This window comes from Gopherus evgoodei, chromosome 10 (assembly GCF_007399415.2).
Source record: "Gopherus evgoodei ecotype Sinaloan lineage chromosome 10, rGopEvg1_v1.p, whole genome shotgun sequence".
NCBI lineage: Eukaryota > Metazoa > Chordata > Testudines > Testudinidae > Gopherus > Gopherus evgoodei.
The window spans coordinates 25138300-25162840 of NC_044331.1; the positions used below are offsets into that span (position 1 = coordinate 25138300).

At 40.4% G+C, this 24541-nt stretch overlaps 1 protein-coding gene across 2 annotated transcripts in view; it reads left to right on the forward strand.

The window, feature by feature from the left end:
• UNC13C (unc-13 homolog C) overlaps positions 1–24541 on the forward strand; it is a 391633-nt gene that overhangs the window by 264849 nt on the left and 102243 nt on the right. For both annotated transcript variants that reach the window (XM_030578419.1, XM_030578418.1), the window contains exon 19: positions 23142–23268. In XM_030578419.1, coding sequence (XP_030434279.1) covers positions 23142–23268 — 127 coding nt within the window. The remainder of the gene's footprint in view (positions 1–23141; positions 23269–24541) is intronic.

A 24541-nucleotide genomic window follows, 5' to 3' on the forward strand; every position in this document is an offset into this window, starting at 1 on the left:
TGGAATTACACTTTAATTCTCTCGTTCTGTTTGGTTCATCTGCATTTCAACATCTATGTTCTTTGCTATCTTTTGTAGGTTATTCCCTATATCCCTTTTATAACATTAAATATCAATAGTGATCATTACTTCTGATACAAAATACAACTAATGACTTCAGTACATATGTAAATTTCTATTCAATAAACTCTTAAAAAGTGCTTTGAGCCAGCTATTCATGCTCTTTGGATTCATTTTTCTGTTGCTGTTAATTTGTTTAGACCTTTTATCATACATAGTATATAGACAGTGGGCGTTCGGTTTTAAAGAATTGTCAGTATATCAGTGAAGATAAACACTCTACATTCATGTCTGATCATCTGACTTTGTTTCACATCTTTAAAATATGTGTGTATGCTCTACAATTTTATTCAACAAACACGGGTAGTGAAAACAGGTCTTCAACCTAAAAGATTAATTTTGAACATGTTTTAAAATCCAAGTTGAATTACTTTGAAAAGCAATTCCATTCAAATGTTTAAAATCCCTCTGCCATGAAAATAAAAACTAAATAAGTGCATTTCACCACTTTAGAGATCAGTTACATTAAATGACTCATTCTTAGAGTAGTTCTTGTAAACCTAGAGTTGATGCCAGATTTCAGCCTTAAGTGATCTTACTGATTTGATTTGGTAGGATACCAAGTTCTATTTAACACATATCAGAATTCTCTGTATCTTAATTCATTTTCCTAGTGTCACTTCTTCTGGAGTAACAAGTGTATATAAAAGGGCCTTTAGAAGATAATTTTCAGAAAGAGGGTATTATCACAGTGGCTCATAATTTTAGCATTAATTGCCTGTCTAGTTAAATCTTAACCAGTGGCACCCTGAAGGTACCTTCTCATGCTACGTTAGGAATAATCAAATGTCAATAAGTAAATTTCCTCCACAATATAATTGCGCAACTGGCTATGTGCACTAAGGTTTGGCTTTTTGCCTTGCCATAAAGAATCAGACATTGCCAGAGACAGGATATCAAATATGAGGGATCAGTGTTCTACTCCAGTATAATATATGCTATGTTCTTCCAGCACCTCCCATTGGCCTGCAACGGCAAATCTTGGACAGTGGGAGCTGTGATTGGCCGGATCTGCAGACATGGCAACTAAAAAAACTGACCCGGCCCGCCAGGGGCTTTCCCTACACAAGAGGCAGCCCCAGTTTCAGAACCACTGCATGAGAACTAGATTCCTTACTAGTTTCTTATACAAATTTAGTTAGTCTTAATTATTCAACCTCTCTGAGCCTCAGCTTCTCCATCTGTAAAAATGGGGAACATAATACTTAATTGGTTCTGACAGCTGTTATGAGGCTTAATTCATTACCGTTTGTGAAGAGTTTGAAGACGTTTGGAGGAAACTGGCCTAGAAATGCAAAATCCTGTTGCTGTTTTCATTACAAAGTGTAACTTCCTCATGAAAGATGGGAAGAATACACATTTGGGAAACTTACAAATCCGCAGTTCAGCTGCAGTGTCTAGAACCTGAGAAAGGCAGTGGTGACAGAAATATGTATTTCACATTCATAATTTTAATCCTGACTTGAAGAGACAGGCTGTCTCAGAAAGGGCAATATTTGACATTATCAGGAAAGTGTTTAAATTATACTTAATTGTTAATTAGTTGTGTCCTACCCTGTATTTTAGATGACAGCCAGTGGTTTCTATTGCCTTTAGGAAAACAGTAGAAACACTGGGATAAAGTGTCTCATAGAATGTAATATTTTTCTTACTAAATCAACTGTGAATTGATTTATTCTATGTTTTGTTTCCTCTGGGGCCTGATCCAATTAATTTCACAGTTGATCAGAGTCTTTCTGTTGACTTCAGGTGGATATGGATTGGCCCATAACACATATAGTACTGTTACTGGGGTTTCATAAATTCTGTCAAGGAATATCATTCTTTTAAAGATGAAACTCCCCCTGCATAAAGCTTGAGTTATCAGAGGCCGAGGGAGGGATGAGTGTGTGGTTGTCAAGGCAAAATGCAGCCTTCCAATCTATGGCCTTGGCCCTGGGCAGCAGCCAAGCCCTTCAGCTTCTACTTTATGCCATTAGGATGGGGTGTTAAGGGCAGTGATCTGCTTAGTCCCAAATTTTGGATCTGTCTTGTCTTTTTGTCGTCCCTTCATCTTTCTCTCTACAAATGTATTCAATGCTCATCGCCCTGCTACCTGAGTATACCCATAGTATCAGATATCACCGTTGTTTGTTTGAGGCTGGCACTGAGCCCATGACCACCCCTGCTCTGGGGGCACAGGGACACTCCTGTGCAGTCACTACAGCTCCCCTTCCAGAGGGCAAATGCAGAGGTTCATGGTTTTGTGTGAACTGGATTGATATCCCTGGAGACTGCAGTCCCCTAATTCATCCAAATACTAGAATCAAGTGATACAAACAAGCTGCAGCACTACAAGCTTCCCCCTTCTTGGATGACCAAGAGTGAGAGCATAATTCAGTCTGTGTGACCTTTTCGGTACTTGGCTTCTCTGCAGATATTGCTTGCCACCTAATGTCAGTTAATACCAGTTGTGGCTGTGGATTTTGTGATAGGGAGACTTGTGCACAGGCTGGGAACTGAGTTGAGACTGACAATAGATTTCTCACAGGTCACTAAACAAGATTCACATGTTGCTAACAATGTTCAGTTGCTACTGACCAGAACAGGACTTGAACCTGTGACTAATCCACTGAGCAGTCCAGATCCTCTTTTTAAAGCTCCTTTTTATCATTTCTTTATTGTTCCAGATCCTGGCTGGAGCCTACGGGCTTTACTGTAATACAAAAAAATAATATTAGCAAACTCTTGTAGACTACATAGTATTGCTTCAATGAATGTAATAATCTATGGACTCAAATATGTGGGCTATAAATTACAGAAAGATACTTTTCCTGGATGCTTGTGGTACTTTAGTTTCTCAGTCCACCTAGTCTAAGACTACAGTATATATGAAATATCCCATATCCGTCCAGAGGTGGGAGGATCTGTCAGCTCCTTACTGAAAGTGATCTTTTAAGAAAAACCACCTGCAGTTAATTGAGTAACAATAAGATATTCTGCTCCACATTGCTTTTATTAGTAGTAGTATAATCCTATAATAATGCAATTTTGCTTTTAATGGCATTTTATGGTACATCACTCTTTTGAACTATTTTGCAAATGTAGTGGTCTAAATTCAGGCCTGGTTTCAGGGATGCAATACTTTTTATTCCAGTATTTGCACTCATTTATACGAGGTCGGAATTTGCCTCTATGTATACGGGATTCATTTCATTCAACCCTGAAATGCATTCAGGTCTGGTTTAGTACATGGTGATTTTCCCTAGAAATTTTATGTGATGGCAGATTATCCCCTAACTGTCTACCACAGAGTTTCTTGCACTTTCTGTGAAGGAGTTAATTCTAGCCACTATTGGAGACAGGATACCGGACTAGATGGTGTGACCCAGTATGGCATTTTCTATATTCCAAGTTATTTAACAACACATGTCAATACTTCACACCATTTTAGGATGAGAAGTTCAGAAAAAGTATTGTAAGTAATGGAACTGCAGGGGAAAGCTCAGATTCTGTAGCCAGAATGTTATTACCCAAATTGGAATTTGGCTAAGGCACTATAGCTAACTTCCTTACTCTAGTGAAAGTGCCTTTGGATCTTTCATGGCAAAGCAGCTTAGCTTTTACATCTCATGCAAAAAGTAACAGCTCTAGATCAGTTTGCCTCTTAACACCATGCGGGGACGTTGCTTCCATACTGACTCAGGAGGTGGAGCATCAACTGCTAAATCAGCATCATTTTTTGAAGCACCTCATTAGGGTCTCCCATTTTACCACTGATCCTGCAGACCCATGCTTAGCTGATATAGTCTGACACGATCACAGCCCAAGACATAAGGCAGAATGTTCTGAAAAAAGCAGGCCCTTAATTTTTTAGTGACAAAATATGCATAGTTGATACCTTTGAGAGTGGGTAAGCAACTGAGTGCAATATAGTTAAGCATAGTGCATGAATTTAAATGAGGGCTGTCATAGAATCATAGAATATCAGGGTTGGAAGGGAACTCATGAGGTCATCTAGTCCAGCCCCCTGCTCAAAGCAGGACCAATTCCCAACTAAATCATCCCAGCCAGGACTTTGTCAAGCCTGACCTTAAAAACCTCTAAGGAAGGAGATTTCACCATCTCCCTAAGTAACCCATTCCAGTGCTTCACTACCCTCCTAGTGAAAAAGTTTTTCCTAATATCCAACCTAAACCTCCCCCACTGCAATTTGAGACCATTACTCCTTGTTCTGTCATCTGGTACCACTGAGAACAGTCTAGATCCATCCTCTTTGGAACCCCACATCAGGTAGTTGAAAGCAGCTATCAAATCTCCCCCTTACTTCTCTTCTGCAGACTAAGCAGTTCCAGTTCCCTCAGCCTTTCCTCATAAGTCATGTGTTCCAGCCCCCTAATCATTTTTGTTGCCCTCTGCTGGACTGTTTTTTCCAATTTTTCCACACCCTTCTTGTAGTGTGGGGCTCAAAACTGGACAGAGTACTCCAGATGAGTCCTCACCAATGTCAAATAGAGGGGAATGATCACATTGCTCAATCTGCTGGCAATTGTCCTACTTATACAGCCCAAATGCCGTTAGCTGCCTTGGCAACGAGGGCACACTGTTGACTCATATCCAGTTCTCGTCCACTGTAACCCCTAGGTCCTTTTCTGCAGAACTGCTGCCTAGCTATTCAGTCCCTAGTCTGTAGCAGTGCATGGGATTCTTCCATCCTAAGTGCAGGACTCTGCACTTGTCCTTGTTGAACCTCATCAGGTTTCTTTTGGCCCAATCCTCTAATTTGTCTAGGTCCCTCTGTATCCTATCCCTACCCTTCAGCGTATCTACCAGTTTAGTGTCATCTGCAAACTACCAGTTTAGTGTCATCTGCAAACTTGCTGAGAGTGCGGTCCATGCTATCCTCCAGATCATTAATGAAGATGTTGAACAAAAACGGCCCCAAGACTGACCCTTGGGGCACTCTGCTTGACACCGGCTGCCAACTAGACATGGAACCATTTTTCACTGCCCGTTGAGCACAACGATCTAGCCAGCTTTCTATCCACCTTATAGTCCATTCATCCAGCCCGTACTTCTTTAACTTGCCGGCAAGAATACTGTGGGAGACCATATCAAAAACTTTGCTAAAGTCAAGGAATAACACATCCACTGCTTTCCCCTCATCCACAGACCCAGTTATCTCCTCATAGAAGGCAGTTAGGTTAGTCAGGCATGACTTGCCCTTGGTGAATCCATGCTGACTGTTCCTGATCACTTTCCTCTCCTCTAATTGCTTCAGAATCGATTCCTTGAGGACCTGCTCCATGATTTTTCCAGGGGCTGAAGTGAGGCTGACTGGTCTGTAGTTCCCCGGATCCTCCTCCTTCCCTTTTTTAAAGATGGGCACTACATTAGCCTTTTTCCAGTCATCTGGGACCTCCCCCGATCACCATGAGTTTTCAAAGATAATGGCTAATGGCTCTGCAATCACATCCACCAACTCCTTTAGCACCCTCGGATGCAGTGCATCTGGCCCTGTGGATTTGTGCTTATCTATCTTTTCTAAATAGTCCCAAACCACTCCTTTCTCCACAGAGGACTGATTACCTCCTCCCCATGCTTTGCTGCCCAGTGCAGCAGTCTGGGAGCTGACCTTGTTCGTGAAGATAGAGGCAAAAAAAGCATTGAGTACATTAGGTTTATCCACATCCTCTGTCACTAGGTTGCCTCCCTCATACAGTAAGGGGCCCACACTTTCCTTGACTTTCTTCTTGTTGCTAATATACCTGAAGAAACCCTTCTTGTTACTCTTAACATCTCTTGCTAGCTGCAACTCCAAATGTGATTGGCCTTCCTGATTTCACTCCGGCATGCCTGAGTAATATTTTTATACTCCTCCCTGGTCATTTGTCCAATCTTCCACTTCTTGTAAGCTTCTTTTTTGTGTTTAAGATCAGCCAGGATTTCACTGTTAAGCCAAACTGGTCGCCTGTCATATGTACTATTCTTTCTACACATCAGGATGGTTTGTTCCTACAACCTCAATAAAGATTCTTTAAAATACAGCCAGCTCTCCTGGACCTCTTTGCCCCCCATGTTATTCTTCCAGGGGATCTAGCCTATCAGTTCCCTGAGGGAGTCAGAGTCTGCTTTTCTGAAGTCTAGGGTCCATATTCTGCTGCTCTCCTTTCTTCCTTGTGTCAGGATCATGAACTCGACCATCTCATGGTCACTGCCTCCCAGGTTCCCATCCACTTTTGCTTCCCCTACTAATTCTTCCCAGTTTGTGAGCAGCAGGTCAAGAAGAGCTCTGCCCCTAGTTGGTTCCTCCAGCACTTGCACAGAAAATTGTCCCCTACACTTTCCAGAAACTTCCTGGATTGTCTGTGCACTGCTGTATTGCTCTTCCAGCAGATATCAGGGTGATCAAAGTCTCCCAGGAGACCAGGGCCTGCGATCTAGTAACTTCTGTTAGTTTCCGGAAGAGAGCCTCGTCCACCCGCATCCCCCTGGTCTGGTGGTCTATAGCAGACTCCCACCATGACATCATCCTTGGTGCTCACACTTCTAAACTTAAATCCAGAGACTCTCAGGTCTTTCTGCAGTTCATACCGGAGCTCTGAGCAGTCATACTGCTCTCTTACATACCATGCAACTCCCCATCTTTTCTGCCCTGCCTGTCCTTCCTGAACAGTTTGTATGCATCCATGACAGTACTCCAGTCATATGAGTTATCCCACCAAGTCTCTGTTATTCTAATTATATCATAGTTCCTTGACTGTGCCAGGACTTCCAGTACTCCCTTCTTATTTCCCAGGCTTCTTGCATTTGTGTATAGGCATTTAAGATAACTCACTGATCGTCCCACTTTCTCAGTATGAGACAGGAGTCCTCCCCTCTTGCACTGTCCTGCTTGTGCTTCCTCCTGGTATCCCATTTCCCCACTTACCTCAGGGCTTTGGTCTCCTTCCCCCCGTGAACCTAGTTTAAAGCCCTTCTCACTAGGTTAGCCAGCCTGCTTGCGAAGATGCTCTTCCCTCTCTTCGTTAGGGGGAGCCCATCTCTGCCTAGCACTCTTCCTTCTTGGACCACCATCCCATGGTCAAAGAATCCAAAGCCTTTCTCCAACACCACCTGCGTAGCCATTCATTGACTTCCACGATTCAACAGTCTCTACCCAGCCTTTTTCTTGCACAGGGAGGATGGACGAGGACACCACTTGCACCTCAAACTCCTTTATCCTTCTTCCCAGAGCCACGTAGCCTGCAGTGATCCGCTCAAGGTCATTCTTGACAGTATCATCGGTGCCCCTGTGGAGAAGCAAGAAGGGGTAGCGATCTGAGGGCTTGATGAGTCTTGGCCGTCTCTCCATCACATTGTGAATCCTAGCTCCTAGCAAGCAGCAGACCTCTCGGTTTTCCAAGTTGGGGTGGCAGATAGATGACTCAGTCCCACTGAAGAGGGAGTCCCTGACCACCACCACCCACCTCTTTCTCTTGAGAGCAGTGGTCGTGGAACCCCCATCCCTAGGACAGTGCTTCTCATGCCTTCCAACTGGTGGAGTATCCTTCTCCCTTCCCTCACATGTGTCATCTAGTCCACTCCCCGCATTAGTACCTGTGGAGAGAACATGAAAACAGTTGCTCACCTTTATCTGCATTGCTGGTACATAGACACTCCTCTTTCTTCTTCTGGAGGTCACACACTGCCAAATTTCTTCACTGCCCTTCTGTCCCCATTGCGCAGCCTGCTCTGATTCTTCAGAATGTTGTGCCCGTAGAAGCATATCCTGACATCTGTCCAGGAAATCTTCATTTTCTCTTATGCAGCGCAGGGTCAATATTTGTTTCTCCAGATCTCGAACCTTCTCTTCCAATATGGAGACCAGCTTACACTTTGTACAAACAAAGTCGCTTCTGACCTGTGGAAGAAAGATAAATGTGGTGCAATCTGTGCAGGTAACAACAGCTGAATGCTCACCTTCCATATTACCTTCCTTCTAAGAGCTTCCTCAGCTGTTGCAGTAACTACTCAGAGAAGCCCACAAGATGAAAGTCTCAGTGGGCTGTCCCCAGGCAAACTCTCAGGCAAACTTCCTCTGTTAGCCTCTGCTGTTTGCATCTCTGCTGGTTTGCTGCTGACTGCCTTTTTAAAACAGTCAGGCCCTCTCAAGGCCCATCTGGAACAAAGCACTCCCAATTCACACTTTTCAAACAATCAAGCACACAGTCAAACTGACACACTGTCCCCACAACAGACACTCAGATACTTACCAACACAGCCTCCATAATGCAGCACTTAAACAATAATAGAATACCATTTATTTAAAGATTTTTGGATGTTTTCTACATTTTCAAATATATTGATTTCAATTACAACACAGAATCAAAGTGTACTGTGCTCCCTTTATATTTAGTTTTTGTTACAAATATTTGCACTGTAAGAAAAATAGTACTTTTCAATACACCTCATACAAATAATGTAGCAAGCTTTTTATCATGAAAGTTGAATGTACACATGTAGAATTATGTACAAAAAAAACCTGCATTCAAAAATAAAACAATGTAAAACTGTAGAGCCTACAAGTCCAGTCAGTCCTACTTCAGCCAATTGCTCAGACAAACAAGTTTGTTTACATTAGCAGGAGATAATGCTGCCCAGTTCTTGTTTACAATGTCACCTGAAAGTGAAAATAGGTGTTCGCATGGCACTGTTGTAGCTGGGGTCTCAAGATACTTACATGCCAGATGCGCTAATGATTCTTCAACCACCATTCCATAGGACATGCATCCATGCTGATGATAGGTTCTGCTCGATACTGATCAAAAGCACAGAAGACCGATGCATGTTAATTTTCATCACCTGAGTCAGATGCCATCAGCAGAAGGTTGATTTTCTTTTTTGGTGGTTTGGGTTCTGTAGTTTCCTCATCGGAGTGTTGCTCTTTTAAGACTTCTGAATGCATGCTCCACACCTCATCCCCCTCAGATTTTGGAAGGCACTTCAGATTCTTAAACCTTGGGTCAAGTGCTATAGCTATTTTTAGAAATCTCACATTGGTACCTTCTTTGCATTTTGTCAAATCTGCAGTAAAAGTGTTCTTAAAATGAACAACATGTGCTGGCTCATCGTCCGAGACTGCTATAACATGAAATATATGGCACAATGCAGGTAAAACAGAACAGGATACATACAATTCTCCCCCAAAGGAGTTCAGTCACAAGTCTATTTAATGTGTTGTTTTTTTAACAAGCCTCAGCATGGAAGCTTGTCCTCTGGAATGTTGGCCAAAGTATGAAGGGACATATGAATGTTTAGCATACCTGGCATGTAAATACCTTGCAATGCTGGCTACAAAAGTGCCATACGAACACTTGTTCTCACTTTCAGGTGACATTGTAAATAAGAAGCAGGAGCAGTATCTCCCATAAATGTAAACAAACTTGTTTGTTTTAGTGATTGGCTGAACACGAAGTAGGATTGAGTGGACTTGTAGCCTCTAAAGTTTTGCATTATTTTGTTTTTGAGCATAGTTATGAAACAATAAAAATCTACATTTTTAAATTACACTTTCACGATAAAGGCAGTGCACTCCAGTACTTGTATGAGGTGAACTGAAAAATACTATTTCTTTTATTTATCATTTTTACAGTGCAAATATTTGTAAAAATAATATAAAGTGAGCACTGTATACTTTGTATTCTGTGTTATAATAGAAATCAATATATTTGAAAATGTAGAAAAACATCCAAAATATTTAATAAATTTCAATTGGTATTTGATTATTTAACAGTACGATTAATCGTGATTAATTTTTTTAAGTTAATCTCATGAGTTAACTGTGATTAATAGACAGCCCTAATTTAGATGGAATATTTTTCCCACAATTAATCCAAACTGAACTAACTTATGCTCAGCATTACTCCAGATAGATCATTTCCATTTTGACAAGCTACATCTATAGTACTGTAGCATTTACTCAATTGACATTCTAATCAATACTTGTCCCCTAGCTGATTATTATCTAAGTATATTAATTTGATTTACATATCACATGTGCTTTGTCATTGTTTATTCATCTCTGACATTTTATTTTTGCATTTTAAAGGCTGGCATTACAAGCAATTGGACAAATGGTATTGTTTGTTTGATATTTATATATGTTTATACACATGAACTAAAGGAAAAATATCTCTAGTCACCTTGGGAATTTATACAGAAAAATGACTGCTGTTGTGCTTTTTGTTCAAAAGATTTGAAGTATTCTTTGGAACCAGACAGTTATGGGATCCTTCATGCAATTAACTTGTGACTAGCTACTAAAGCAGTGGCTAGAATATTGTTGTGGAAAAATCTCCAGGGTCTCAGCTTGCCTAGGTAATACAGAAACTGAACAGAATACCAAACTGATTGAATAAAATCTTGTTTGGTTTTAAATCTCTGACTTATACAAAGAGTCTTAGAGTTTCAGTTTACATTCTAATTTTTATCAACTGAGACATATCAAAAGCTGTGCAGCCACTTAGTGTTTGTTTAAAACACCATTCTAAATAAAGCAATTTCCTTAAAGTTAAAATAGAGGTGAGCTGATTTTTGCAGCAAATAAGATTTTGTTCCAATTTAGTAAACGGTTCATGTAATATTTCCTTTGTGTCATATGCCTCGTTGAACAGGGCTGCTTAATAAGGCATTATTTCAGTGTCAGAGCCCAAACACTTTCAACATATAAACTCATGAAGATCAGAACACTGAGAATTGTATTGGCGTCTCTATTAACTGCTGAAAAAACCCTAAACTCTTTCCTTAGCAAGCTAATACTGGAGAAATTATCACTTGATATGTAATGTATAGCATGCCATATCTGGGATGTCTCTGTCACTAGTGTGCTTAAAGCAGCAATAGAAGTCCTAAAAGCTCTTCCTGCAGTACTCAAAAATCCTGTGGCCCAATTATCCGGTCAGTCATGCACATGCAGCTCACACTAAAGTCAACAGGAGTGCTGTGTGCAGGACTAACTGGATATTCAGACACCTATAATTTGTGTCTTTCATCCTGCTATGCTTAAAACAATGGTGTAAACCTGTTCTTCCAGCTTGCAGTTTGGAGCTTGCACAATAGCTCAGACTTCCCAATTATCACATTAAAAAGCTCAAGGAAGCATTTTGAAAATATTTCTGTATTCTTTATCTGTTATCAGTTCTGTGCATGCCATTGCTATGGTATTTTGGATGGGATTTTTGGTGGGGATGGGTAAGTAAGTACAAATGGAAGTCATCCCAACCTTCTTCCAAAACTTCAACCAAACTATAGACCCAGCTATCAGAGGAGCTGGGTATCCACAGCTCCCATTGATCTCAGTTAGAGTTTTATCTGTTAAGTTCCTATGAAATCAGGCCCTTTTGGTAGACAATTAGAATTGCCATTATAATTTGTGTTGTGGTAGGGGCTAGGCTCCCTAATTAGGGAACTGAGCACTGAGGGTACACACACAATGAAAAAACAGCCTCTGCCTCAAAAATCTTACAGCCTATGTAAACTCCAATATGCAGTAATAGAGAATGCTGTCAACTGTTACATCTGCATTTCAGGCAAGGTGCAGCAGTTCTTCTCCTGTGGCTGGAGGAGAATGAATCCTTCTCTGGCTGTGGATTGGCAGTGGAGCTGCTTTGCTGTCACTATTGCAATCCCCACTGTTTCTGCAGCCCCCTTTTTCAGAGCTCCTATTGGCTGATGGGGCTACATAGCATCAGCTCTACCAACCCTTCCCCAACACCTCTCCTGATATGCTCCTATTCTGCCCGTCAAACCCAACCACTCAGGGAAACCCAAGAGTCCACGCATAGCGAAGTGGTGTGTAGAACATCTGCAAGTGTTCCCCAAATCCTGCCACCTCCTCTCTGCAGTGGAAGTGCACTAGTTTAGGCTCCTCAATGGCCATGGAAAATGGGGTGAAGTTTGCCGTGTTGGATTATTTGCCAAATACAATGTCACCATGCCCATGCTTGGGAGATCATGTAACATACAGACTTAAATATATTAGTGCACTTGATGAGGCTTTTCTTTTTAAAAGTTTCCCCCTCTTGTCTGGTTAGAGGATGCTTCAGGAGAGGCTTTCCCCATCCTTTAGCATATAGGAATCCTCTTGGAGGGTGTCTCCATTCCCTTTTGCCCAGGAGAAGGTGTATTTCAGGGAGTATTCATAGGCCTCATCCTATTAGCAACAAGTATGAGTGCTGGGTTCACTACTATGAGTCTTGAAGAAGAATGTAGGCATTGGGACATGACTACCAGGGAAGACCTCATCAATAGTGTGATGAGATACCATCCTCAAAAGTTCAGAAAGGGAGAGTTAACCAAAGCTCTAAAAAAAGTTCCTGGATTGATTTGTGCCTCTTCTTTTACAGGGCAGAGCTTAGTCTAATTCATCCACAATTGCATATAGTGCAAAGAGAAGAGTAAAATTTTTTACTCTTGTGATAAAATGCTCAACTTTAACTTTGCCTTTATCAGGGTTGGATGGTTTGTTTTTTTTCTGTGCAGTAGAGAGGGAATTTATTACAGTGATAAAATGGCAGGGGGGGGCGCTTAGATTGGCAACTGCATTATGTCCTGTGAATAGACAACAGCTCAGAAGCCACAATGAGCAGGACTTTTTTCTGCCTGATCAGTAGGGTCCGTTTCAGAGAACGTGGCCTTTTCAGTCAATCCACCATTCCTTTAGATTGTCAGGTTCAGCCATGGAATTTGTTGCTGTTAGAAATGGATGAACATTGGGCGTGTGGACTTGGAGAATGTTTGCCTAGGCTGAAGTTCAAATGAAGAGCTGCCACTGATATTTAAATACCTCATGGTAAATATCCTGTGGAAGGGACATCACAGCAGAATAGTTTGGAAAAAAGATGATAATAGAAACAAACAATTTGATTTTCCCTTGACCCTTATTGCAGAAGGCCTTTGAAATGTGAACTAGGCAGAGCAGGAATTTTATTGTGCTTACTTTTGAGTCTTTATTTTTTAAGTTTCTAAAAAGCATTATGGTCCTAGAAAGAATTCTGATTCTTCATTAAGCCTTCAATAAGCTAATTCTGAAATACAGTATCAGCTACCCATTACTTAAGGATAACTGAGATATATTGTGGATGAAATACTTGAAGATTTACTGTCTGCCTTCTAGTCTGTCACTGCTCCAACACCTCAGCACAGTGTACTCTTCTGGTGACATTCATCTGTATGTTCCATGAAGTGTTGCATTTGCTGGTCTCTGACTAAACACAAATGTGCCAGTGATTGACATCCCTGCTCTCCAGCACGAGAGAACAGTGTGACATAAGTGGTGTGGTATAACATGGATAGGAAGAACAAGGAAAGTGAAAGAACTCCCACCGTTTTCTTAAAAGTGCTAGAAAATATGTTTAAAATGCTTCAAAGAACTTCTCTTTCTAAAGAAGAACAGAAATTGGTTTCAAAAAATCTTGAAGGGTCTCCGTTAATCATCTGCCGGGCCAGAGTCCTGAAAGGCAGGTGGAGGAGATGCATCATTCAAGTGCTGATGCTTGGAGATGATCATAATGCCTCCTGGGAGCTAGGGGAGCATACAGAGCAGGAGGCCACAGGTGCAACCCCTGCTCGCTGCAGTGTCCTCTCTCCAGCATGAATCAAGCAGGAGCATAGCTATGCCTAGTCATGCGCCTTATGGGAACACTGCCTATCTTAGGGTTTCCTACCCTGCTCACCATCACACTGCTGTGCTCCATTTTCCACTCATACTGGAATGGCCATAACTTGACTCATATTGTAGAATCTAAAAACAGCCTCCACTCTCTAGAGGTTGGCAGATGCCCTTTAGTCAGTAACCCAGATTGTAAGGCTTAAGTCTTGGCCTCCACTAGAGGTGGGGTGCAGAGGAAGGTTCCAAGGTGTGGGTTCTAATTTGTACCAGCTGATGGTAATTTCCAAGGGAAAATGTGTCAGCTGGGGATGGCCATGGTGCAGGGTTCTCCAGCCACCCTGCACTAATTGCTGCAGGGAGGGAGATATAGGAGCCAAGTATGCCATCTCTTTGCCCAATGGGGATTCCCTTCACCCTTTCCTCATGTACATGTCCTTCACATCCAAAAGCTTCCTGGTTGATACATAAAGGGAAAGGGGGGTTGGACCTTCTCCAGGTAGCTGCAGGAAGCCTGAAATTCCAAGTGAGAATGTGCCTGGCTCCTGCTCAGGGCGCAAGGAGGCTGTCTCCTTGCACCTTTTTCCATGTTTTAGCACCCAGGCAAGGCTCGTCACTGGTGAGCCCAAGGATTTAGTTATTTCCTGATGCTCATGATAATTTTAGTCCCAAATTAAATTGTCTCCAGCTGGCATCTCTTGCATAAATATTCAGCCATGTCTAAATATTGTTGTTTCAGCTGCTGCAAAAGCTGCAAAAGAAACTTGTACAACAGATGCTGCAAAATTCATCAAACTTGTAATTTTCAAAACATTTGGTATTTTTACCATTAAATTTGTGTCTGGTTTTGCTTGAGAAAACACAACTCTCAGAGTAGTTTTATTGTTCATATTACAGTCCTTTCCTTGATTGAATTTACTAATATTATCAGACAAGAATAGTGATTCTTGATCAAATTTACAATCCCAATTATAGAAATATGCACCAAGCGTATGGGTGTTGCATTACTGTACTACTACCCTTTATTTTCATCATGGTGCTAATTGCAAAGACACTCTAAGTTTGTAAAGATAAATAGCAATGACAGCTCAGTCAAACATTAGTATCTGTGCCTTGAGTCACATAAAATCACAGTTTGTAAAATATATCAAGGAGGCATTGAATTAACTTTGAAGCCATTAGTGCTCAAGCAGAATGTGAAAGCAGAATGTGACATTTCAAAATATTTAGGTGGAAATAGGAAGGAAAAACTGAAACTTCAAAGTTAAAGCTGAGCTATTCAGCAGATGGGATTTTTTTTTTAAAGCACTGCCACAGTTTAGGACATTAATAAAGCTACTGTAGCAATTTGAGCTTTTGTTACTCCGGTGACTGCTCTTTGGTTTCCAGCACTCTGTGTCAGGGCTGGAATCATGATTACAACATTAGCACTGAGTTTCTACACAAGGACACAAATGATCTCAGAAGGTCACTCATAGGGCTATTTGCTCCTGGATTGATAATGAGAAGACAGTCACAAGCAGTGTGACTTATTTGTCCAGTGGTGCTAGGGCTGTGCTGCAGGACATTGTATGGTCTTCTTCCCCCCCCCCCCGCCCCATTTAGATTTTGTTGCTATCAGCAGTGGAACAGTGCACAGAAAACAAATCAGTGAGCAGCGGAATAGCAGAAAATACTGTGGGATTTTAAATGCATCATTGTCCCATGTTACTTGAATTCCTGTTGCCACCCAGTGTTATCTCTTAATGTTACCAGCTATACCAGTTTGCTATAAACCAACAAAACAAAACAAAAGTTTAACCTATTGTCAATCTTATATAATTTCATACTATTTTATTGGGTGGAATGCAAAAAAAAAAAAAGATAAATTTGAGGCTATATATGAGTTTAAATATTTTAAAGACACTGATACCTTGGTTAACTTATTGGAAAATATATATCAATGGTAAACAACACTGATTTACAAATTGACAGATAATTTTAGTTGGAGGAGCTGATCTAAAGAGCTGTGAAAGTTCTCCTTAATTGTGTATATTTTGAATGATCTCACAATGGAGATAGATGGCCTTCACTGAATTCAAAGTTTTATGGCTTTCTCAAACTATTGCTCTGAGGGATCACAAACTATTGCAAATAATTGAATCTCATTGTTTTTCAACCAAAAGATAGCCTGTTTTAGAACGCCTCTCCCACCACCCCCACCCCATGGCTTTCACATGGCCTTATTTTAGGTGGAACTGCTAACAAAGTTTGGGTTAGGTTGCCTAACACTTTCCATTATAAGCTCTTGTTTTCAGTCGTTTAGCATAACTTTAATTGTTTGGTCTGAAGTGCTTGTTCTCTGCCTCAGGTTGAATTTTGTTTGATGTTTCAGCAAAAATGGTTCAGCTATTTATAACAACAAGGTTAGGTAGTAGTAGCTGAGGTGTTGCTCTAATTTGCACCAGCTGGCTGTGATCTCCAATCTGGGATAGTCAGAGCACAATGTTCTCCAGTCACCCTGCATCAGTGGCTGCAAGGAGGGAGCTATAGGAACCAGCTACACCAGCACTGTGCCAAGTGGGGACTCCCCCACTCCAGGAGAATCTCCAGCAGGAACATGAGTAGAATAAGGCAGATAATCTGCCCCAAAATATTGTATATGGCCACTTGACCTTTTTGAAATACTATGTTTGGCCTACAAGCTGAAAAGCTGGGACTCCACTGGTATAGGCCACAAATTTCAAACTTGAGTGCATCTACCTAAATCCATTATGAGGCACCTAAATAAGTGGCTGGACTGTCAGAGTTGCTACGCATGCGTAACTGCCATTAAAGTTAACAGGAGTTCAGCATCTCTAAGAATCAGACCATTTGTTTAGATTTCTAAACATGGATTTAGGTGCAAAACTTTATGCACCCAAGATTGAAATTTTTGGTCATGCCTTATTAATATCCTAAACGTATACAGAGTGTCATTAAACATACACATAGTAAATTTATTGACTTCTATACCATGTAGACCTTGATTCACAAATATTTTCTCAATGATGCATTGAGTTATCTGGGGGTAATGTACCATTAGCTCTAATGGGAAGTGGGCATGTCACCCTTACACATCTCAGTGAACAAATAAATTGCTTGATAGATACATTGCACTACTAGGAACATTTCACAGCACTTCCAAAACAAAAAGGTGATTAACATTAGGCTTCCACTGCTAGAGACCCCATTTGTCTTGACTCAAAAATGAAATGAATGTGATATTCCTAATGTGATCCCAGATGAACATGGTTGCAAATAAAAAACACTGAAGTTGGCAGATTTAGTTCAAGACTGGCTCAGTGCTATAAAAGAGGATATTACGTAGCAGGATTGAGCTATATTGGAAGGAATCATATTGTGACATCTGTCTTCATCATGGTTGGCTTGTAGTCCCCTGGTTCTCAGTCTCTCACCTTTATCATAGCATATACTACGGACACTGACATGAAATAGTCATAGTGGAGAGCTGGCTGACTGCTTATGTGCTACTGCATGTAACTTAACTGTAAGTCATATCTTGTGATATTGGTGTACAATGTATCCTCTAAATTTAAAAATATAGAGAAAAAGAATTTCAGTTATTCAAGTGTGATCTGTTGTACCTATTCCTAATGCATTGTATTTTAGGTCTGAATTTCAATAACTAAATATAAATGAAAGGTATTACAAAGCTTGTTCAGAGTTAGAAAAAGCTCATTTCTAACTCTAGAACAAAAATCTGCATGGCTTGTAATATCACTACAAACTTTAAGTAGTGTTTTGATTGAATGAGCCATCAAATACACAACATTTTAATGAGAGCATTGGTATTAAATTCAGAAATGTCTCTTTGTATTCCTGTATTTTGGGAATAGAGTATAGGTTTTGTGTAGAAGTTTTGATAAGGATTTAAACATTGCTGGTAGTGTAGAAACTTTGTCAGCAATTAAGGCAACCATAATATGCTTAGGACTAGTTTTACCCATTAGAACTCTCTTTACTGACAGGATGCACCGTCATCCAGAATATTACTTTGAAGACAAAGCATAAAGGACTGTCTACACTAGCACTTTGGGGGAAATTTCTCACCATTGCACAACCACGGAACAGTTTCACAAGTGAGAGCAGTGGTGGGAGTACTAGGGTAGACAAGAATGGATGTTTTTATTTCACTGGCCTCCACAGCTGCCGTGATCAGAATAGATGACACTGTGGTGAAGACACTTGCTGTATTTATACAAATGCTCCCACCATTACTTATGCTGACAATGATAGTGCAACGGTGGCAGGTTTCCAGTGAAATTCTAATAGAATTTAGATTACTGGACTTGGAGGGTCAGTTTACATCAGCACCCATATTTTTGTATAAACATTCAAATGTTGATGAGCATACAAGTGTCTCTGAACAGCTGGACTACCAAATCATAATGATCAATTATTATAACTACCCCTTGTTTCTACAGGGTCAGATGGTAGGTGTGCTTTGCCCTTTACAGACAAAGTAAAGAGGCTGGGTCCCTGCTCTGAGTAGTTTACAAATCCAAGAACTGCATTGCACCAGACGGGGACAGCCCTATCTGTAGGGGACTCTGCCAAAGTGCTCCACCACATTTAGAACTCAGAGAAGTATCATGCAAAATATACTCCATCTTGCCCTGAGATGGGATGTAATCTGCATCATCTTTTAAAATGGCACAGCATCCTCCTGTGTACCTGGCCTGCTAAGTACGCTAGGCCCAGCATAAAGATGCCATACTCCCACCTTTCCCTGTCTCCTTTTGGGCAGTGTTCATCCCTGGTGTACACAGAGGGAGTCTCTGCACTCTTGCACAGGGTCTGTGATTGTCTCTGGACTCTCTGCAGCTCTCTGGACTCTACATAAGCCTTCTCCCACACACTGTGTACTAAAGACAATCCAACCCTAAATTGGATGGGCTGTAGCCTTAACATAGGCAAACAAAAGGATTAGGGACAATGAAATTAACACAATACCTGACAGGAGATTAATTGCTTATGCAATGTACAGATAGTGCTAGTTCCCCTTTTATTTTAATTAAGTTGTCTGAGAAATGGGGAGCAGCAGGAAAGTGCTGGGTTTTGATTGGGGGATAAACACAGCTGCATGGCACATGGGCTCCAGGAGTTCATTTCCAGACCCAGGTGACAGTGTGAGAGAATACACAGGCTTCAATGGCCGTTAGATGCCTAAGTATGATATACAGAGCAGGTTAGGCACCTATTTGCATTTGAAATGCCTAAATACCTTTATAAATCTGATCCCTAGTCTAAAACTTTACTGCCAGCCTCATCTCTAGAATGGGCTCGATTAACACCCTGGAGCTACACATACAAATGTTGGGGAAGTTTGGATGCATGTCCATGCCTTTTGACTTGGACCCATTTCTGTTTGTATCTAATCACAGCAACAAAGATTGGTGAGTATGGAACAGCTGACCATCTGTTGGTACAATTTCAAGAGGAGGAGAGGCAGGGCATCTCTGGGACTCACTTCCCTTCAGTGTATGCCAGTGTGTTTATATGGCATCTGTAGGGCCCTACCAAATTCATGGCCATGAAAAACACATCACGGGCTGTGAAATCTGGTCTTCCCACCATGAAATGTGGTCTTTTGTGCGTGTTTACACTGTACTATACAGATTTCACGGTGGGGACCAATGTTTCTCAAATTGGGGGTCCTGACCCAAAAGGGAGTTGCAGGGGGAGGTAGCAAGGTTATTTGAGGGAGATTGCGGTATTGCCACCTTAACTTCTCTGCTGACTTCAGAGCTGGGCAGCCAGAGAGTGGCAGCTGTTGGCCAGGTGCCAAGCTCTAAAGGCAGGGCCCCATCGGCAGAAGTGCAGAAGTAAAGGTGACAATATCATACCATGCCACCGTTATTTCTGCACAGCTGCCTTCAGAGCTGGGTGGATGGAAAGTGGTGGCTGCTGACTGAGGGCCCAGCTCTGCAGGCAGCAACACAGAAATAAGGGTCACAATACCATACCATGGCATCCTTACTTCTGTGCTGCTGCTGAAGCAGTACCACAACCCTCCTCTACAATAACCTTGCAACCCCTCCCCCCCACACACACACAACTCCTTTTTGGTTTACAATTACAACACCGTGAAATTTCAGATTTAAATAACTGAAATAATGAAATTTATTATTTTTAAAATCCTATAACTGTGAAATTGACCAAAATGGACCGTGAATTTGTTAGGGCCCTAGGCATCTGTCCTGCTGAATCTGAAGACTTTCTTTCCTTTGATTGTACAACTGTTTTATTGCATACTGGGAGATGGGCTTCTGGTGATTTCTACTGTTCCATTTCCAGCGTTCATTGAGCAATGATGCCTTTTAAAAACTGAGATACATTTTAAACTGTTTTCTTGGTGCAAAGATATATCAGTGGAGTTTCCTCAGGGAGCTTTGGGAACATACAAGAAAAGGTGGAGTGAGTTCTCTTCACAAATAGTTTTTTCTATTAAGATAGGATGGGGAAAGCAAACAACATGCCTTACCACTTCGTGTTGCCATTTTCTCCATTGAGAGCTCAGGCAAAAGGGTGACAAAAACTGACAGCGAGAGATACCTTGTAATCAAGAATATTGATGTGTGTTGAAATGCTGGAAAGTAGATTGTGAGTAAGTGTCTGAAAAAGTGAATATTTCTAGCCTAATTTTGCTACAAACTACAGGTGTTACTAAAGTCAGTGGGAGGATCCCAATGCCTACCTACTAAGTCGGAATTTGGCTCTTTATATAAAAATAAGCCTTTAAGGAATACACTGTACCTAGCTAATGGAAAATAGGATTTTTTTTCTTCAGCTACATGATTAGATTAGAGATAACATAATTTTTTTGAAGCATTTTTATTCTTGTGGTAAAATAGTCCTAGCACTGAAGGTTTGGCTCATTTACGTTCCAGAGATGAAATTGTATACAAAATTATTACGCAGCAGTTTGAGGAACTACTTAAATGTTTTATTTTGTAAATTTAATGAGAGATTTGAATCTTAGTTGTCAAAATTAAATATGCAATAGATCTAGCTACTAAATAAATGTTAAAGAATCATTTAAACTCTATTGGACTGTGTAAAACCAACACTTACTTTCTAATCAATTTTGCATATCATGGTTGGGTTAATAAAAGTGCTGAAATCATAGCAAGTTAAGAGTCTGTGTTTGAATCTGGCTTTGCAATTCATCAAATGTAAAATTTTCTTGTTTGTTTTATTTTCATCTTTAAAGTGTTGGCTGGATAACTGCATGGAAAGACGTTAATATGAAGTCAAGTCACACACAAAAATATCTCGCTTTGGCTCTCTTTGGCTTATTTAACAAAAGTCCAACTCTAACATTTTCTACATTTTTGCAGTGGCAAAGATGTAGAGCAAAGATTGGGAACTGACTGGATAATTAGTTGATTTGTGGCTCACTACTATGGTAGTTTAGTGGCTCACTACTATGCAGGTGGTAATCTAGGACAGCAGAATACAATTGACAGAAAACTGTGGGCTGATAGGCACAGAGATTTGCTAGTTTGCCTCAGGCAACAGAACACTAGTACTAGCTTTGGATATTATGCAATTGCACAGTTTATTTTTAAAGGAAATTTGTACATGCTTATTCATAAAAAGGGAACTTGTCCTTCCTTTGATAACTACAGATTGTCAGTATTTTACATGAAATCCATACATGAAGTGTCTTGGTATTGATCATAAGCTCTTACCCATTCCTTGGTATGGAAACATTGTAAGAATATACAAAGTTGCCATAAACTAATTGTTCATTCTCTTACTCCCTGTTTGATGGCAAGTCCTTCAGTGCATATCTGGTGGGAGATAAAGGCATGCATTTCATGGTTCCTTCATCTACAGTAAGATGTTCCACATCCCCCCACACCTGGTCTTCTCTTGCATTCCCTTGCTGATTAGGTGGACCACACACCAGCATTATTATTAAAGTGGATTGCCTTCAAGATAGCTTTTACATATGTCTAAAGTTAGGATTATTACAGTTTTTGCAACTATCAAGTAGTGACATTCTCTGGTATTGGAAGTAGAGCTGGGTGCATTTTTTTTTTACAGTGAAAAATATAGTTTCAGGTGAACCAAAACATTTCACAAATTTGCATCCATTTCACTTAATTGTTTCAGTCTAAACATTTAGAATTTTCTGTTTGAAATCACTTTTCATTGAGAACTTTCCTTCAATTTTATTAAAAAAAAATGAAAATGAAAAAGCTCAAAATCGAAGTGAAACTTTTTGATTTACCTGAAAAGGGGGGCTGGGGAGGGGTTCAAATTTTTGAAACTTCCAAAATAGCTGTAGAGAGAGGCCCTTTATTCCAAAACCCGAATACAGAGTTGGAATTTGGTTTTAAAAAAATAGAAAGTGGCCACATGCAAAGCCTGCTTGCTGAGCCCAGGTGTAAAGTGATCCCTGGAAAGGCACAACTTTACCTTTGCTTTTCATGAAATTGAAATGCTGTAAGTAAATAGAGTTTACAAGCAACAAATACAGCATTTAGGAGCAGTGCCCCCATTCCACTCCCCTACTGTAATATCATTTCCGCACAACTGAGATACTGACAAAAATTGCTACCATGGTAAAAAACATCTTCTAGCTGTCCTGTGTATTGGAAGAAACTTCCCTCCCTTGTATCCCTCAATAAGAATATGTAGGCAAAGTGGAGGCACCAAATTTAAAAAGCAGTTTAATAAAATAACACTATCAAAATGGCTCTTCTATTGATGGTGCAGAGGAGGAAAAAAATCAACTATATTAAGAGTTGTAGGGGTGTCTTCTCCTTCCCACTACTGCAATTTATTTAGTGTTAACTACACACTATACAATGCAATCTGTTTAGAGCTACAGTAGTCACTTCTTCAGACTTTTCCAATAGTTATGGCTAGCTATTATTTTCTTTTGTTTATCTCATGCTTGCATTTTTATTTCTTGCCTATCTTCTTTTCCAGTGCACTTCATACCACTCTAAGAGGAATCAGAATAAGGGAAGAGAGTTTGATATAAACTATTAGAATATTCTCTTTTTATTCAATCTTCATTCTTCACTTTGGCAGCAAGACACTACAGCATTCTATTTACTCTGTAAAAGTATTCTCTTTACTTCACAAATAGCTAAAGATCATTTCAGTGGTGGGGGCTTCAAAATGTTTTACATAATTTGTGGCTTGACATTTTCCAGGTGCTGAGAAGCCACAGCTGAAACTGTGGGTGCTGAGTTCCTCTGAGAAATGCCCTTAGATGCAAGTACTGTATAATTTATTTCACTAGTGCTGGAAATGTTAGAAATGGCATTGAGACACAAGAATGTTATTTACAATCAGAACTTTATGAAATGTTTTTATTTTCTCTATTCTATAGAACATGAAAAGCAGCGGTTATGCAAGAGCACAGATTATATGAATTTGCACTTCAAAGTTAAATGGTTTTATAATGAGTATGTGCGAGAACTCCCTGCCTTACAGGATGCAGTGCCCGAGTATTCTCTGTAAGTAGTGGGGAGAATTTCCCCTGAGTTTGTGCTCTGCTTGTTAAGCTTTACTTTCTTTAAATATTTATCCATTATAACACTAAAAGCAGAGTGCATTTAAGCTAAGCAGCACCCATAATCCTTTCTTTATACTCTGCACATATTTTCCCCTTAATTCTTTATTCTCAAAAATAAGTTATACCACATATTTTTAAAATTGTTAATCATTTCAGATTAATATGTTTATTCAACAATTGCATTTAATAGAAGGGCTTCACAAATGACAAATTCTTAAGGTCAGAGGAGCCCAGGGATGGCAGAAAATGTGGATATGGCAACAGTATTAGTTATTTGTCATTATAGTGATTTCATGCCAAAACCTGGAGTAAGATACAGCACTAATGGGCAATAAGAGCAATAAAAGTTTGTATTCCATATGACTAATTTTCTTCTCTTGCTGCAGTGAATTCACGCTTTTAGTCCTATGCTCTGTCTTCATGCACATTCCTATGTCTTCTGATTTTTAGAATTCCAATAACTTGCCTCGGAAAGTTTGGGAGTCTGTCACTGGTTTCCATAGACCATAAATCCAAAACTGCAAATAAAATACACCATGACTGAGGTTTTACCAAAGTAAAACTACCTCCAGCTCATTCTATGATTAGTAAGAATCCAAAACGTATACTAAAAAAGAGCAAACAAAAAAAAAAACCCCAAAACCAATGGAATCATTCTTGAAAAAGGACACTTTCTAATTATCAGAGGATAGACGCTCACAGGCTCATGCACCTTGATCTGTGCGTGATGTTCCCAATCCTACTTGGCTGGGGAGGGAACAGAGGGGGAAAAGTTCATCTTCCTCCAGCCCCACAGAGATTCCTTAGAAAAGATAATACAGCCTCATTATCTTTGCTATTGAGAGCCCCCATTGCAAGGACCTTAGGGGCAGACACAGCCTGAGGGCTACCTTAGTAATATGATTCCAAATGCTTCCAGGATGATTCCAAATGCTCACCCGGGGCTAGAACTGTTTGTCTCCTATACTTCCCCCATATGCTACATGGTGATCCACAGGGTTTCTAGGCAGAGCTCATGGCCAATTCTGTGGCATTGACAAACTCCCAATAAATTAATAAGGAAGGCACTCCAGGAAAGAACCCTTACAGCTGTCTTTGCTCAGAATTCTTTCCTATACTTTCAACTGTGGGAATGGGTTATGAGATCCCATATGTTTATCTACATATTCATAGAATCAGAAAATATGGGTTGGAAGAGACCTCAGGAGGTCATC